The following is a 17806-nucleotide window of genomic DNA, read 5'->3' as shown; positions in this document are numbered from 1 at the left end:
CTCAGGCACCCCAAGTTTGCACCTTTTAATCCCCTTTATTTTACCTATCCCCCCCACCCACGTCCCCTCCAGCAACCACAGGTTTGTTCCTTGTATTAAAGATCTGTTTTTTGGGGCGCCTGGGTGGCTCAGAGGGTTAAGCCTCTGCCTTCGGCTCAGGTCATGATCTCAGGGTCCTGAGATCGAGCCCCGTATTGGGCTCTCTGCTTAGCAGGGAACCTGCTTCCCCCTCTCTATTCACCTGCCTCTCTGCCTACTTGTGATCGCTGTCTGTGTTAAATAAATAAAAATCTTAAAAAAAAAAAAAAAAAAAAAGATCTGGTTTTTGTCTCCTTTTTTCTGTATTTATTCATTTGTTTTATTTCTTAAATTCCATATATGAGTGAAATCATGTGGTATTTGTTTTTCTTTATCTGACTTACTTGACTTAGCTTGACTTATATGACTAACATAGCTTCTAGGTCCATTCATGTTGTTGCATATGACCAGATCTCGTTCTTTTTTGTGGCTGAGTAACATTATTCCATATACATCACATCGTCTTTGCCCAGTCAGCTGTCATTGGACACTTTGGTTGTTTCCACATCTTGGCTATTGTAAATAATGCTGCAGTAAACACAGGGAGGGATGCATATATCTTTTTGAATTAGTGTTTTTGTTTTCTTTGGGCAAATGGCCAGTAGTGGAATGACTGGATCTTATGGCCTATTTTTAATTTTTTGAGGAGCCTCCATACTGTTTTCCACAGTGGCTGCACCAGTTTGCATTCCGTCCAGTAGTGCCTGAGGGTTCCTTTTTCTCCACATCTTTACCAGAGTCTTGTCTTTTTGTTGTTGTTGTTGTTATTGTTGTTATCATCATTATTTTGTCTTATTATTATTTCTTTTTGATTTTCGCCTTTCTGGCGGGTGTAAGGTGATACCTCATAATGGTTTTGATTTGCATTTCCCTGATGATTGGTGATGTTGAGCATCTTTTCATGTGTGTCTTGGCCATTTGTGTGTCGTCTTGGGAGAAATGTGTCAGGTCCTCTGCCCATTTTTAATCAGATTATTTGGTTTTTCTGGATGCTGAGTTCATGTATTTTAGATATTAATCCCTTATTGGATGTATCATTCGCAAATACCTTCTCTCATTCAGTGTGTTGCCTCTTTGTTTTGTTGATTGTTAACTTTGCTGTGGGAAAGTTTTATTTTGGGGTAGTCCCGGTAGTTTATTTTTGCTTTTGTTTGCCTTGTCTCAGGAGACCTAGAAAAATGTTTCTTATAGCTGATGCCAAAAAGATTACTGCCTGTGTTTTCTTCTAATTGTTGTATGGTTTTCAGGCCTCCCAGTTAGGTCTTTAGGCCGTTTTGAGTTTGTGTATTTGGTGTAGGACAGTGATCCAGTTTCAGCCTTGGCATACTGCCGTCCAGTTGTGCAGCCCCATCTGTTGGAGAGACTGTTTTCTCCAGGTTCTGTGTTCTTGACTCCTTTGTCTAGTTTGACCATATGAGTGTGGTCTGTTTCTGCGCTCTCCATTCTGTTCTGTTGATCTGTGTGTCTAATTTTTGTCCCAGTACCATGCTGTCTTGAATACTTCAGCTTTTTAGTATATCTTGCAGTCCAGGGTTGTGATACCTTCAGTTTTGTTGTTCTTTCCCAAGATTGCTTTGGCTTTTTGGAGTCTTTGTGCCTTCATACAAATTTCAGATATTATTCTAGTTCTGTGAACAATGCTGTTGGTATTTTAATAGGGACTGCATTACATCTGTAGATTGCTTTGGGTAGTATGGACTTAAGAACAATACTGGTTCTTACAATCCGAGAGCATGGAGTATCTTTCCATTTGTGTGTGTCATCTTCAATTTTTTTCCGTCAGTTTTTTTATGGTTTCATGTGTCTGTTGGCCATCTGTTCGTCTTCTTTGGGGAAATGTCTATCAGGTCCTCTGCCCATTTTTAATCAGATTGTTTGTTTTTCCTAATACTGAGGTCGTGTATTAAGAACAGCCATTGAAAATGTATGTTAAAGGAGAATAGGTGCGCCTGGGTGGCTCAGTGGGTTAAGCCTCTGCCTTCAGGTCATGTCGTGGTCTCAGAGTCCTGAGATCGAGCCCCACATCGGGCTCTCTGCTCAGCAGGGAGCCCGTTTCCCCCTCTTTCTGCCTACTTGTGATCTTGTGATCTCTGTCAAATAAATAAATAAAATCTTAAAAAAAAAGATAAATCTCTCATTAAAGAACTATAGCAGAAATCAGTTTGCGCTTCTTAATTTCTTCTGTGGCTTCAACATTCCATATTTAGTGTGGATAGGTTAAGAAGAACCAGTGTCTTTTGTCCTAATTAGTTGTTTTCTAACTGTGGTGCCCAGGCAGCAGCATAAGCATTACCTTAGAACTTCTTAGAGATGAAAATTCTTGGGGCGCCTGGGTGGCTCAGTTGGTTAAGCGTCTGCCTTCGGCTCATGTCATGATCCCGGGGTCCTGGGATTGAGCCCGGTGTCGGCCTCCCTCTCAGTGGGGAGTCTTCTTCTCCCTTTCCCTCTGCCACTCCCCCGCTTGTGTTCTCTGTGCTCTCTATCAAATAAATTAGATCTTAAAAAAAAAAAAAAAAAAGAAAGGAAAGGAAAAGAAATGAAATGAAAATTCTTGCCCTAACCCAGACCCAGCCTATGTAAAATGAGATTAGTTCTTGTATATGGGGTGGAGCAATGGATAATCTTTCTGCCTGGTCACATCAGGATGAGGGTCAGGTAATTGGGATTTTTTTTTTCTTCTTTGTAATTCTGGACTTGTTAAATTAACAATGGCATCATTTATGTATTGGTAGGAATACGGATTTGATTGTTAACACTAACAATAACAAGGTGGGTTAACAGTATTTAATGAGCCCAGTAAGTATTAGGTAATTTTATATGTGATATTTTTCTTCATTTCTTTCCCCTTTAAATTACAGGGTCAGTAATAACTGTGTCTCCTGGGGCTTTTTCTTTAGGTTAAAAACGTTTCTGTAGGCACACAGGACATGCCTCCTCCCCCTTCTGACTATGTGGAGAGAGTGGACAGTCCCATGGCCTACTCTTCTAATGGTAAAGTGAATGACAAGAGGCCCTATCCAGAGTCTTCCTACAAATCAACACCGTAAGTAGCATCTTCCTCCCTCAGACAGAATGAGTCTTAAAAATGAGTAATTGGATACGTTGATAAATCAGTCCCTATTGTACCATTTAAAATAAATGCTTTAAAATAAATAAATAAATTTAACAGTTTCCCAAAGGCTGGAGACTGATCTTTTGCACTGTTGATGGAGGGTTGGCAGATGAGAAGGGTGGGACTGTCAGCTGATGGGATCTTCTCCTCCTTCTAAGCTTCTTTTCTCTTTCTGGTTTAAGAGTGAAAGGATAAATTGGGGTTTTTTTGCTCGAAAAAAGTGGTTTCTTCCCTGTTGCTGGTTTTGAAGTTGAGGTTAAAGTGGAAGATGGTACTGATAGAAAGCAGAGCTGTGTGCGGTTCTGTCTCTCCTTGCCTGAGAGGTCTCATGAATGGAAGGGGAAGGTTGCAGGTTGATCCACCCCAGGCACGTCCATCTTTATTTAACGAGCAGACTTTGTTTGAATTCAGGAATTCTGAGATCTCACTGGCTGTGCTAGATCCTTCATGTTGCTGGGGGGATGTGAAACTGATAAAGCCTGTAGGTGTAGTTTTACAAGTAGTGTAAATAATCTCACACTGAGCTTCTGGCTTAGAGTAGGTGCCATTATGGTTGCTGAAATGGTATCCCTATTGTGGTTTTAATTTACCCTAAAGCCTAATTCTAATTCAACCTAATGACTAGAGAGGTAAGGGTATTTTGAAATACTGTTGTAGACTGGATATAATTTTTGCTTGAGGATGAAAAATTATTCATCTTTTTTTGGGGAAGATTTTATTTTATTATTTTTTTAAGGTTTTATTTATTTATTTGACAGAGAGATCATAAGTAAGCAGAGAGGCAGGCAGAGGGGGAGAGAGATGGGGAAGCAGGCTCCCTGCTGAGCAGAGAGCCTGACTCGGGGCTCAATCCCAGGACCCTGAGATCACGATCCAAGCGGAAGGCAGAGGCCCAACCCACCGAGCCACCCAGGTGCCCCTGAATATTTTATTTTTAGGTCACCTCCACCCACAGTGGGGCTGAAACTCATAGCCTTGAGATTAAGAGTCACGTATTCCAGTGACTGATTCAGGCAGCCACCCCCTTTTCTATATACAATTCTAGAACTTCAGATTCCTTTGTAGACTAAAAAATAAACCTTCCCTTTAACTATTTGGATTGTTTTAAGTTAAAGGTGTATCTGCTGGAAAACTTGGTGTTGCTTCAAAGTTGTATCTCCACCTCCCGCGCCTACCCCCATCCCTCCCATCTAGTGGTCCACTTTAGGTAGAAATCCCCCCGAATCCACAGTACTTTGGGCACCTGCAGCTAAGTTAATTGTGGAGTCAGTTTGAGACAATAGGGTTTATTATTACTCTGGAATGGAACTTGGAAACAGGAGTTTGCCTTACCCTCAATACATATTTTGTTTGGGTCTTTAGAATTGACTATGCCATTGGTTTCAGTTGTGAATGATTTGGAGGAAGAGCATTTTCTTTGTTCTCCTTCTGTTCGGATTTTGAGAAAAAGCCATAGTGCTTGAGGCAGTCAGGGGCAAAGGTGTACAAAGTAGAGACACAATCCTTGTAAAAGTTTAAAACTATGATTTGTATGACTTCTGTGCATAGATAATAAATATTTATAATGCATCTTGTGACCAGCTGGGCCTCTAAATTAATTATAAAGCCTGAATGGTTACATAGTATTCCACATGCTGTCTCTTTTCATGAAAACCAAGATATTTTCACAAATTCATTTGCAACAATTTAAAAATCTTACTTATTCTTGGGGCACCTGGTTGGCTCAGTGGGTTAAAGCCTCTGACTTCGGTTCAGGTCATGATCCCAGGGTCCTGGGATCGAGCCCCACATTGGGCTCCCTGCTCAACAGGGAGCCTGCTTCTTCCTCTCTCTCTGCCTGCCTCTCTGCCTATTTGTGATCTCTGTCTGTTAAATACATAAATAAAATCTTAAAAAAAAAACCAAAACTTATTCTTGAATAAGCCAGTACATTTATAAATATAAAATGGAAAAGGGACATAGGTTTAGCTTTTGTCCCCCACTACCTAGTTCCTGTTCCCAGAGGCAGCTAGTGTTACCACTTTCCTTTTTTTTAAGTAGGCTCCACACTGGGCTTGAACTCAGGTGCAGAGCTTGAGCTCACAACCCTGAGATCAAAACCTGAGCTGAGATCAAGAGTCACATGCTTAACCAACTGAGCCACCCAGGCACCCCACCAATTTTTCTTATATAACTCTTTTTTTTTTTTTAAGATTTTATTTATTTATTTGACAGACAGAGATCACAAGTAGTCAGAGAGGCAGGCAGAGAGAGAGGAGGAAGCAGACTCCCCGCCGAGCAGAGAGCCCGATGTAGGGCTCGATCCTAGCCAGGACCCTGGAATCACGAACTGAGCTGAAGACAGAGGCTTTAACCCACTGAGCCACCCAGGCGCCCCTCTTATGTAACTCTTGATTTCTCTTAATTTATCTTATAATTCCAGAAATTATTTTTAAATAAATATGTTGGCTAAAATGTACATTAGTTAGACCTTTCTTTAGAAAATACCTGGCATATTGGGGGGGGGGGGGTACCTGGGTGGCCTAGTCGGTTAAGTGTATACCTTTGGCTCAGGTCATGGTCTCGAGGTCCTGGAATCAAGCCCCATGTCAGGCTCCCTGCTCAGTGGGGAGCCTGCTTCTGCTCCCTCTGCCCCCCATTTGTGGTCCCTTGCTCTTCTCCCTCCATCTCAAATAAATAAAAATAAAATGTTTTTTAAAAATACTAACATATTAAATACATTATTAGCAATATGTCTTGGAGATTGTGCATATCAGCGTACAAAGAGTCTACTGATCTGCTTTATAGCGGCATAATATTCTACCAGATGGATATACTATAATTTGTTAATCCTATATTGATGCACACTTTTCCCCCAGCGTTTTATTACAAATCGCTGCAGGATATAAACTTGTACATGAATCACTTTTCACATATGCGAATGCATCTGGAAGAGAAATAACTAAAAGCAGAAGTGCTGAGCTGGAAGAAATTTCCTATTTCATTTTGATAGGTACACTCGAATTGTAGTTCTCAGGGGGTGTACTAATTTATATTCCCAGCCTACACCGTAGAACTTTTTTGAAGGTCTGGGAAATGCAAATGTGATGCTTAGTTTCAAAATCTAGAAGAAGGGGAGGATGGGGATGGTGCTAAGGAATGTGATGGGACATTATGTCCTGTTTTGTATCCGCTAATGTTGGAAGGAACTTGCAGCCTCTGGGGAATAATAGAAATGGCCGGGTGTTGCCCATGGCAGATTTCTGCATGCTCTGGAAGATTCAGAGCACATCCACTTGTATGGGATAGGGGATGCACATTATGTCATGGGTTTGTCTGTCCTCAGGCTTTCATAAAGGTGCTTAGTAGCCCACGAGGGCCTCTCCTTGCTTTTGTAGTCCATAGACGAGGAATTAGAGCAAGAACATTGTGTCTGAGCTCCATGGTAAGGATGAGGTACCTCCACAGTTAGAATTTTTTTCCCCAGGGCATAACACACATTCAGTAAAGAGTACTAATCTTGAACACATACAGTTTGATGATTTTTTGCATGTGTGAATGCTGAAGTAACCACCACCACACCAACAGAGAGACATACCAAGCACTCCAAAAGGTCCTCGTGTGCCCATTCTTCATTGATATCTCCATCCCCCCACCACAATTTTGATGCCTGTAACTACCTCTTAGTTGAGTTTATTATTGAAGTTCTTATAAAGTGGAATCATACGGTAAATATGGTTGTGTCTGGTGCCTTGTACTCATCATGTCCTATATCTTAGAATTTCAAGGCAATTAGAATTCACACTGGGTTAGGAGATAGCAGAATTTAACTGAAAATGGTTGCTTCTCTACCTTTTCTAGTTAGATTTAGGAGCTACCCACCCCCCCCACTAGGTACCTCTCCTGCTATCCTGTCCAAATCCAGGGTGAATTCATCTTTGTAAGTCAAGGAAGTTGAATGTTGGCATGTCCCAGAGCTTTCAAGGTGGGCTGACACCCGAGAGTGCCAATGAACCCTTGTATGGTGCAGTAAAGAAGCCATTAGGATAATCTGTTAGGACTGTATATGAGTTGTAGGAATTCACTGGTCCACATTAGACCAAGGAATGGGCTCCGTTCAGGAAGGGTGTGAGCCAGGAACTCAGAAGGAAGATATGAGGACTCCTGTTGCTGTGTGGGCTTTATTGTCGGTACAGCTTCTATTAAAACAGCACAGTCATCCACATTTTCCAGGCTACGTTGATCTTCCAGCACAGGATTTAGAAATTAGAATGTTTTTTCCCAAAGCTGACATACAAAATATATTGAAAGATTCCTGATTGGCCCTTTTTGAGTCATTGTCATTCCCAAGGCTAGGGAGATGGGGTTCTCTGATTGACAAGGTTTAGATATTTCCCCCAGTAATGGTGACAGTTCTAAAATACATAGAGGCACTTGGGTGGCTCAGTCTTTAAGGATCTGACTTTGGCTCAGGTCAAGATCTCAGAGACAGGGATCGAGTCCCACTTCCAGCTCTCTGCTCTGCAGGCAGCCTGCTTCTTCCTCTGCCTCTCCTCCCTGTCCCCTCTGTCTCTCAAATAAATAAATAAATTCTTTGGAAAAAAAAAGATTAAAAATCAAATAAAATACCATGTACATAATGGACAGTATGCTGACTGATGTTGATCATGTCTTGTTTCTCTTCCCTCGTGGGTACTGGGTATCATCAGAAAAGAGGATTCTTCTGAATGTGTTTTCAGTTCAGGAATTCTGTCTTTTTTTTTTTTTTTTTAAGATTATTTATTTATTTATTGACAGACAGAGATCACAAGTAGGCAGAGAGGCAGGTAGAGAGATTGGAGGAAGCAGGCTCCCCGCAGAGCAGAGCCTCATGCGGGGCTCCATCCCAGGACCCTGGGATCATGACCTGAGCTGAAGGCAGAGGCTTTAACGCACTGAGCCACCCAGGCGCCCCAAGTTCAGGAATTCTCTTGAACACCTGCTATGTACCCAGTAGTTGGCTAGGTACCTTGAGAGTTCCAAGTCCTTGTTCTCATGGATGTGGCGATCTACTAGGGACAGAAGACCACACACAGTAGCTACACTGAGAATCAGGGCGAGGTGGGAGAACCAAAGGCAAGTGAGGGAGGATGTGTAAAGAAAACATATGCATAGAAGAGATAGAATACACAAGGGTGAACTTCTGGTCCTGGAGTCCGAGTTTGGAGAGCAGGGAAAGCATACAGCTGGTTGCCTCTTCAGGGTCGTGCAGATTATGACCTAATGGAATTTGTATCTAAAGGTAGGTTCAGAGATTATTGACAGTACACATATTCCCTCTTTTTTTAAAAATAAAGATTTTATTTATTTATTTGAGAGACAGAGATCACAAGTAGGCAGAGAGGCAGGCGGGGGTGGGAGGGAAGCTGAGCAGAGAGCCCGATGTGGGGCTTGATCCCAGGACCCTGAGATCATGACCTGAGCCGAAGGCAGAGACTTAACCCACTGAGCCACCCGGGTGCCCCCATATTCCCTAGCTCTTAAATGTATATATACTTGTAAGCATTTTGCATTTAGGTTTTATGCTGTATCAAGTATGTTACCCTCTGGTGTTGAAAGTATGTAGGAGAGTGGTAGGTGGAAAACTTCAAAGTAAAGAGCTATTTATTTATTTATTTATTTATTTTAAAAGATTGTATTTATTTATTTGAGAGAGGGGGAGAGAGAGTACAAGCAAGGGGAAGGGGCAGAGGAGCCCAACAAAGATTTATAAGATCAATATCTAATGTAATTATGGGAGGAGGCCTGTTTTAATGTTTTGGGTTTTGTTCTTTTCTAATTTCTTTTGCTGTTTGGCTTCCTCCTCCTCTAGTCACTACTCCCTCAAATACACCTACTGCGTTCCCAGAGCAAGAAGCATAATAGTGGCAATTTTGGCAGAGTGTCTAGGAACTTGTTACTCATTGACTCATGGAGAAAGTCACATTTTCCCTTCTTTAGATGTAGCAATAACAAAGCATACAAAGCCACTGTAACCTGAATACATTAAAAAGTAGGCATAAATCCCACTTAACCACCGCAACTGCATACACATTCCAACGCTTTAGCCTTCTACAAGACATTAGTAAGTGTGATAGAAATCTGAAAACTTTGACAACAGTTAGTGGCAAGCAGTTCTGGATCCCCTAGAAAATAGATTACACCTCACAGACAAAGCTCAAGATGAGAGCTTCTGTAAATTGAAAGCAGTGAGAAAACAAAAATCTTAAGACGTTTTTAATAGTTGGTTTGAATATCAAGGCTGAGGCTGGAAAGTCTCTGGCGTGTCTTTTGTCTTCCTTTCAGCGCTCTTGCCCTTCTGCAGCTCTGCTGCCAGGGAGAGTTAAACTCGGCATCGCTGTCACTCACACGTACTTAACCATTGCCATAGCTCTTGCTACTTACTTCTGTGTTTGGCCTCGTTTTCATGCTTGGCACAGAAACATTTGCAATTAAAAATCTAATGCAATATTAAATAATTGCATTAGGAAAATAAGTCTAATAATTGTAATGCTTCCATGCCATTCAGTCTACATGGCTATAAGATGAACATAGCAGTTTAAATTTTTAGTACTTTAGTTTTTCTAGATTGTATCTTGACAAGAAAACTGCTGTATAGGAGTTTAGAATTAATATTAAAAATGCTTACCTCTGGGGTCCCTGGGTTGCTCAGTGGGTTAAAGCCTCTGCCTTTGGCTCAGGTCATGATCCCAGGGTCCTGGGATCCAGCCCCTCATCGGGCGCTCTGATCAGCAGGGAGCCCGCTTCCCTCTCTGTCTGCCTCTCTGCCTATCTCTCTCTGTCAAATAAATAAATAAAATCTTTAAATAAAAAATGCTTACCTCTGAGAGTCATCTTCCAAAGGTAGACAGGTACGTGCATTTCTCTTCAACTCTCTGAATTCCATGAACCTGGAAGAACCTGTGGAAAAGAATCCTGAGTGTTATTTTCTTGACCACCTTTTGTGGAGTAAGTCCCTGGCACAGGTCCAGGAAACACCTCTCCCACAGCAGCCTGGGCTTTCTAAAGTGCAATCTTGGGTCCATCTTACTCAGAAGGATTTCCAGAGGGCCTCCCCTTACATTGGAACCTGAAAGCCTCTGGTGTGTTCCAGAGGGTCTGTCTGAGCTGGTGCTAACCTGAACGCAGGAGCCTGGGGATCTCCGTCATGCGGAGTACGTGAATTGCTTGCGCGAACGCACGTAGGTGTGGATGTCTCTTAGTGCATACTATTGTGGCTCTCTGTGGTTACGGTGCTCTTGCTGGCCACGGGCTGTAGTGGACCCCGCCATCCCTGAACACTGGTGCTGTTTCGTTAGGGTGCCGGAAGTGGTGCAGGAGCTGCCGGTGACCTCGCCCGTGGATGACTTCAGGCAGCCTCGCTACAGCAGCAGCAGCAACTTCGAGACGCCTTCCAGAAGGGCCCCCACGAAAGGAAGAGCAGGCAGGTCCAAGCGGCCGGAGCAGGACCACTATGAAACAGACTACACGACTGGCGGAGAGTCCTGCGACGAGCTGGAGGAGGACTGGATCAGGTAGTGGATGGCCTCATGCGGGAACCGCCTATGCCAGTTCTGATGTTAGCCTGGGCCAGCTGGCTGGGGGAGTGCTTGCGGGCTCAGCTGGGCTTGGGTGGTGCAATTTCATCCTTGAACAGCCAGGACTGGAGGCTTTTTTCCCCCCTAGTACTCTTTGATAACAAAGGTGGTTGGGGAGGGGTCTGTTTGGCTGTGACTGTGTCCTAAAAACACGTTGAGCATCTTTCACGAGGTGACTGATGAACCCCACCAGTGCTCGGGCACCAGTTATCACCCAAGAAGGTTCTTCCAAACAAAGAAAACACTAGTATACAGGAACTGCGGTTACTGATCATAAAATTCCCAGACCAATGCTATGGCTTTGTTTTGGCATTCACTTTCTTTTTTTTTTTTTTTTTTTAAGGTATATCGATTTTTTTTTTTAAAGATTTTATTTATTTATTTGACAGAGATTACAAGCAGGCAGAGAGGCAGGCGGAGAGAGAGGAGAAAGCAGGCTCCCCTTGGAGCAGAGAGCCCAATGTGGGGCTCAATCCCAGGACCCTGAGATCATGACCAAAGCCGAAGGCAGAGGGCTTAACCCACTGAGCCACCCAGGTGCCCCTGGCATTCACTTTAAAGTTAAGATTTCATGATGAGACAAGAGATTCTTTTAAAAGTTTAATCCTCTGGGTGGCTCAGTGGGTTGGGCCTCTGCCTTCGGCTCGGGTCATGATCTCAGGGTCCTGGGATCGAGCCCCACATCGGGCTCTCTGCTCAGCGGGGACCCTGTTTTCCCCTCCCTTTCTGCCTGCCTCTCTGCCTACTTGTGATCTCTGTCAAAAAAAAAAAAAAAAAAGTTTAATCCGGAGGACTTTGGCAGTTACGTAAACAGTGAACAGTGCGTGTTCTGGAGGAGGTGTGGTTAAGTTCCTGTGTGTGCTGGTGGTTGAGTTACAGTGCATCATTACCAACTCCACTTGTGGGTGGTGTGTGGCCCTTTGATGCTCAGGTATTCTGAGAAGTGGGGTACAAATCAGAAACATCTGCAGTGTGAATCGTGGTGCATCAAAACATTGCTTCTCAGTGTGGAAGGAGGGATGAGTGGTATAGTAGAGTATGAAATCTCACTGGTGATTCTCATTCCTCATTCCCCTTTCTCCACAAGAGTTCTTGGCCAGGGACGCCCGGGTAGCTCAGTAGGTTAACCTCGGTTTTGGCTCAGGTGATGAGATTGAGCCACAATTCCAGTGGGGAATTTACTTGAGATTCTCTTTCTCTTCCCCTCCCCTGCATGCTCGCTCGCTCTCTGTCAGATGAATAAATCTTCGAAAATAGAAGTTCTTGGCCAAGTTCAGCCATCTAGCTATAAAATATATTTTTAACTAGAACCATGGAAGATTTAAGTGAAAACTTTTTTTTAAGATTTTATTTATTTATTTGACAGAGATCACAATTAGGCAGAGAAAGAGAAAGGGGGAAGCAGGCTCCCCGCAGAGCAGAGCCCCATGCGGGGCTCGATCCCAGGACCCGGGGATCATGACCTGAGCCGAAGGCAGAGGCTTTAACCCACTGAGCCACCCAGTTGCCCCTTTAATTTTATTTCTAAAAATTATATAAGCACAGTATTTTATTTTTAAAAGATGTATTTATTTTAGAGACCATGCACAAACTGGGGGAGAGGGAGAGAAGTAATCTCAAGCAGGCTTCCCCCCTGAAGTGGAGCCAACACTAGGCTTGATCCCAGGACCCTAAAGTCATGACCTGAGCAAAAACCAAGAGTCAGCCACTCAACTCACTGGGAGACCCAGGCACTGCACTCCCCCCAAGCATAGTATATATATTTTTTCAAGCATAGTATTTTTAAAAGCATAAGCAGTGATATATAAAGTATAATCATTCTATTTTTTCTTTTTTGAGAGAGGGAGAGAGTGCAAGCAGGCGGAAGGGACAGAGGGAGTGGGCGAGAATCTTAAGCAGCCGCCATGCTGAGCATGGAGCCCGAAGAGGATTGGTTTTATGACCTAAGCTGAAATCAAGAGTCTGATCCTCATTTTACTGAGCCACCCAGGTGCCCCTGAAGTATAATCTTCTTAAGAGAACTAATTTGCATCCCACCTTTCTCTTTCTATAAGCAACAAAACCGAAAGCAGGAGATTGTAATTTTCCATATCCCACCAGCTTCATTATCTTTGATGAAGAAATATTGGAGTTTATGTCTGCTAGAGTCGTAGTCATTTTCTCAATTTTTAGGGAATATCCACCTATTACTTCAGATCAACAAAGACAACAGTACAAGAGAAATTTTGACGCTGGCCTGCAGGAATATAAGAGCTTACAAGCAGAACTTGATGAGGTCAATAAAGAACTCTCTCGTCTGGATAAAGAATTGGATGACTATAGAGAAGAAAGTGAAGAGTACATGGTAAATTCAGACCTGATAATTACATATTATAGATGATGTTATTATAAACTATGAAGATAGAGTATCCTTTCTACTAATGCAGACTCAGATTTTGCTAGCAGTTCTCAAATTGATTCCCTTGAAAAACAACTGAAATCCTGTCTTGGATGAAAGTCTTTCCAACATGAAGAGTATACTAATGTAGTTACAGAGTACAAAAATTAGGCTATGTACATGTATCCCTTTCTATTAAAAAAAAAAGCTATATTTTTCTATTTATAAACACAGTTCATTCTTTATATAAAATATTAACCAAACAGAATTGGGTACAGAAAAATAAACTGCCTTAAGTTCTGTCAGTTGATTGTCACCAAAATATTGGTTGTTAAAATAGCCCCTTCATGCACAAGTGCACCTAGACACACACCATCTTTGATATGAAGTTATCTTGTGTTTTATTACATCCTTCTTAATTATTTTACTCAGCAGTAGTTTATGGTGGTGGTGGTTTTTTCCCCCTTGGCTGAGATAATGTTTGTCTGTGAAAGTTACTCTTTCCTTTTTAATCCCCCTTTCTATACTGTACTCTTTACAAGGAAGTCACTATGCCTACATCACCCTTCAGGAATGGGAAATTATGCTAGCTCTTTAAAGACAGTGCACCTACACAAATTATTTGGAATTCTTGTGCATAAGAAATTGGTCACTTCCTCGCATTTATTTATTTTAATCATTTATATTAGTACTGACATAAATGGATATGTTTTATGCTTTGCGTTATAATCCAATACTAGTTTAAATGGATATCTGTTTTATGCTTTGCGTTATAATCCAATACTAGTTTATTGCTCAAAATATTTTATATATGTATAGTATATAATATATTAACTTATATCTATAATATATACATCACAAATATATATATTAGTGTGGATATATGTCTGTACACTTACATATATACATAAAACATATATATTTAAGTTAGTTACTAGGGAGCTCAGACCAGTTTCATAATGGGCTATAACCAGATGAAAGCTATGCTTTAGTGAAGATCTCTCTGGTGTCACTGTGGCACATGGACCAACATGGGGAAAGATGAGAGGCAGCTAAACAAAATAGTTAACCTGTCTATGAAAATGAAACGTGAGGAATAAGTCATACATTTCTCTTTACTGGCTGCCTTAAGGCCCTCTTGCTGACTATAATAGTTGTCAGAACTAAAGTCTTCATTATTTTAATTGCCTGTCATTTTGGCATTGGTGTCAGTTTTAGCTCTAAAATAGAACATCAGGAATGTTATTTTTGAAAGAGAAAATGCCCCGCTAACCATCCTCTGTTGTGTTTCTCATTAATAGGCTGCTGCTGATGAGTACAATAGACTGAAGCAAGTTAAGGGAGTAAGTATCCCAGATTGTAAGATCCTTCGAGGAAGAATTTTTCTATTATGTCTTTTATTTAACCTTTTGAAATGACTATGAACACCTTACCACACAAGCACTGATTATGACAAAAGGCCCTAAAACCACAAGCTGAAAACTGTAACAGAAGGTAGAACTTAACTTCAGTTGTTTGCAGCTACAACCAATTCTGATAAGCTTTTTTAAAAACTTAACTATATATATATACCGAAACCACACATCATGAGTGTACAACGTGGTAAATTTTCACCAAGCGACCATATACCTTTGTAGCTGGCACCCAGATGAAGAAATACATTTCCCAGTGTATACATTTCCCTGGCAAACCCCTCTTGTGCTCTCCTCCAGTTTTTCTTCTCCCCACAGATAACTACCATCCTATCTTCTACCAACATAGAGGAGTTTAGCCTATTTTGGACTTAATGTACATGGAATCATGTAGTATGTATATTTTAGATGTGATTTCTTTTTTAAAAGATTTTATTTATTTATTTATTTATTTGAGAGCGAGTGAAAGCACAAGCACTGAAGGTTCATAGGGAAAAGCAGGCTCTGTGCTGAGCGTGGAGTCTGGTATGGGCCTTGGTTGGGCTTGGGTTGTTCCCAGCTTATGGCTTTTATAATTAATGCAGCTTGAAACATTTTTGTAAGTGTCTGTGCACATGTGAACACATTTGTTAGATGTGCGCTTGGGAGTGAAATTTCAGGGTCATTGGGCAAGTATCTGTCTGACCTTGGGTAATGGTGTCAACAGCTTTCCTGGTTTGCCAGTATATTCCCAGCGAGCTGTGTAGATTCCTTTTGCTCCATATCCTTTTCAACACTTGGCTTTATCGGTCTGTCTTGGTTTAAAACTTTGTTTTTAATAGATATTATATTAAATTTTTAAAAAAATCACAAAACATTTTAATTTAAATGCAAGAATTTAAAAGAGTATATAGTGGGGCATCTTTGTTCTTGGGGTTTTGAGTTCAAGCCCCATGTTGGTTGTAGAGATTACTTTAAAAATTTTTTTTTAATTTTAAAAAAAGGAAAGGAAAGAGTATTTAGTAAAATTCCCTGTCTTACTCCCCATTTACCTATTTCTCCTTTCCCAAGTCAACCAATATCACCAGTTTTTGTTTGACCAATTGTTTTTTAAAGGTTCTGTTTTTTGGGAGGCTCCTGGGGGCTCAGTTGATTAAGTTGTCTGCCCTCAGTTCAGGTCATATTCCCAGAGTCCTGGCATTGAGTCTGGCATTGGGCTGTCTGCTAAGCAGGGAGTCTCCTTTTCCCTCTCCCTCTGCCCCTCCCCCCATTCATGCTCACTTGCGTTCTCTTTCTCTGTGTGTCAGATAAATCTTTTTGGGAGTCCCTGGGTGGCTCAGCCGATAAAGCATCTGCCTTCAGCTCAGGTGGTGATCCCAGGGTCCTGGGATGGAGCCCCACATTGGGCTCCCTGCTCAGCAGGAAGCCTGCTTCTCCCTCTCCCTCTGCCTATAGCTCCCCATTTGTGTGCCCACTTTCTTTCTCCCTCTCTCTGTCAAATAAATCTTTAAAAAAAAAATTTATTTTTGGGGTGCCTGGGTGGCTCAGATGGTTAAGCGTCTGCCTTCGGCTTAGGTTATGATCTCTAGGTCCTGGGATCGAGCCCTACATTGGGCTCCCTGCTCTGCTGGGAACCTGTTTCTCCCTCTGCTCCTCCCCCTCCTGGTGTGCGTGTGAGCACACACTTGCTCTCTCTCAAATAAATAAAATCTTTTAAAAAAATTGTTTTTAAGTTCTCTCTACACTCAGTGTGGTGCTTGACCCCACAACCCCAAGAACAAGAATCACATGCTCTACCAGTTGAACCAGCCAAGCACCCTTGTTTAATGATTTTTTTAGATGATGTGTTAGCAAAAAGTCCAGTTAATTTTTGGGGTCACTTTACAAATCACTAGAAATTAGCATATGCTTTGTAAAACTCAGGTTAAAAGGTACAATTGAGCAAAAAGAATCAACCTCCTGTATGATCAGAGAAACTGCCATAAGCCTGTATGTCTTACTCCATTCCTCACTCCCAACAATTTTGACTAATATTCCATGATTATTTTGCTTCACCTCTGCCTTCCTAGCAGCTAACACAACTTGTTTTTATTCTGTTAAATTTACCTGGTTTATTTATTTTTTTCTTTTTTAGTCTGCAGATTACAAAAATAAGAGGAATTATTGCAAGCAGCTGAAGAGCAAATTGTCACACATCAAGAAGATGGTGGGAGATTATGACAGACAGAAAACATAGAAGACAAATGGCATACAATTGAGAGATTAAGAAGTATTTGACATCTCTGCAATGTTGTCAGAAGGCAAAATGACTTTGGATTCTAACCCAGGAGACCAAGTCTTTTTGATCATTACAAAGTTCGGGTAGCTTTAATATCATCAGTATTAAAGCATTTTATAACTAGCTTTTGGTAATCAACTGGGCTGAACACTCCATTTAAGGATTCTAGGCTTTAAACTTCGGCTGCTGTATTAAGGACTGACTGACTACAGGTTGAGGATTTTAAACCTTGAAGGAAGGTCCCACGGTGACCTGTGCTGCGAACTTGCACAGTCTTCTCTTAATACGTAAGTGCGCTCATTAGTTCCCATAGGCTATCTCGTCCATTCCTCCTGAAGTTCTGCCTTCAGAACTGTTATTTATAACCATTCCTTCTCAGGTAAGGAAATTCTGTCCCTGCAGAAGTGTCTGAAGTAAAAGTGCTGGTTTCCTGGCTTGCAGTGTTGGTTAAGTCTGTTTTGTGACTTGAGTCCATGAATAAAAGTCCCTGGCCTTTCGTATGTTAACTAACTATGTTAGCTAACTACAACCTCCCTATGGATTTTTTTCTGCGTATCAATGGTGTTAAAAGAGCTTTTATTATTTTATGTTATCCAGATAATAAAGATTATGTAAAAATAACAAATTATGGAAACTTAAAGATTGTATATAGATTCACCTTTTAAGAATCAAAATTTAAAGCTCCTGGTTAGAATTCTGTTGTGTATTCTAAAATACTTTGTAATCTTTTATGGTTTACATGCATTGTTGTTTGTTGTTTTGTTTTGTTTTTTAAACCAACTAGGCTTTTTCATTATATCAGAGTATCTGATGACGTTGCTGATTCAGTTGTGACTTGAATTGAACAATGTTCAGGTTCTGTACATACTTTCTAAGGTATTAAACCTGGTGTTGTCTCTCTTTCATACACTTGTTTGACATCATTAGTGCTATTAAGTTTCGGAAAATCATACGCAGTTTTATCTGTTCATGTTT

At 41.3% G+C, this 17806-nt stretch overlaps 1 protein-coding gene across 1 annotated transcript in view; it reads left to right on the top strand.

Moving 5' to 3' along the window:
- Positions 1–17355, top strand: part of OCLN (occludin) — a 52086-nt gene extending 34731 nt beyond the window's left edge. Inside the window, exons 4-8 of the mRNA XM_032849015.1 lie at positions 2976–3121; positions 10507–10722; positions 12958–13129; positions 14464–14505; positions 16688–17355. Coding sequence (XP_032704906.1) covers positions 2976–3121; positions 10507–10722; positions 12958–13129; positions 14464–14505; positions 16688–16789 — 678 coding nt within the window. The 3' untranslated portion in view covers positions 16790–17355. The remainder of the gene's footprint in view (positions 1–2975; positions 3122–10506; positions 10723–12957; positions 13130–14463; positions 14506–16687) is intronic.
- Positions 17356–17806: the final 451 nt, after the last annotated feature.

Source organism: Lontra canadensis, unplaced genomic scaffold, assembly GCF_010015895.1.
Source record: "Lontra canadensis isolate GAN:19392208 unplaced genomic scaffold, GSC_riverotter_1.0 scaffold4, whole genome shotgun sequence".
Lineage (NCBI taxonomy): Eukaryota > Metazoa > Chordata > Mammalia > Carnivora > Mustelidae > Lontra > Lontra canadensis.
The sequence above is the reverse complement of the archived record's forward strand: the minus strand, read 5'-3'. Positions and strand labels throughout refer to the sequence as shown.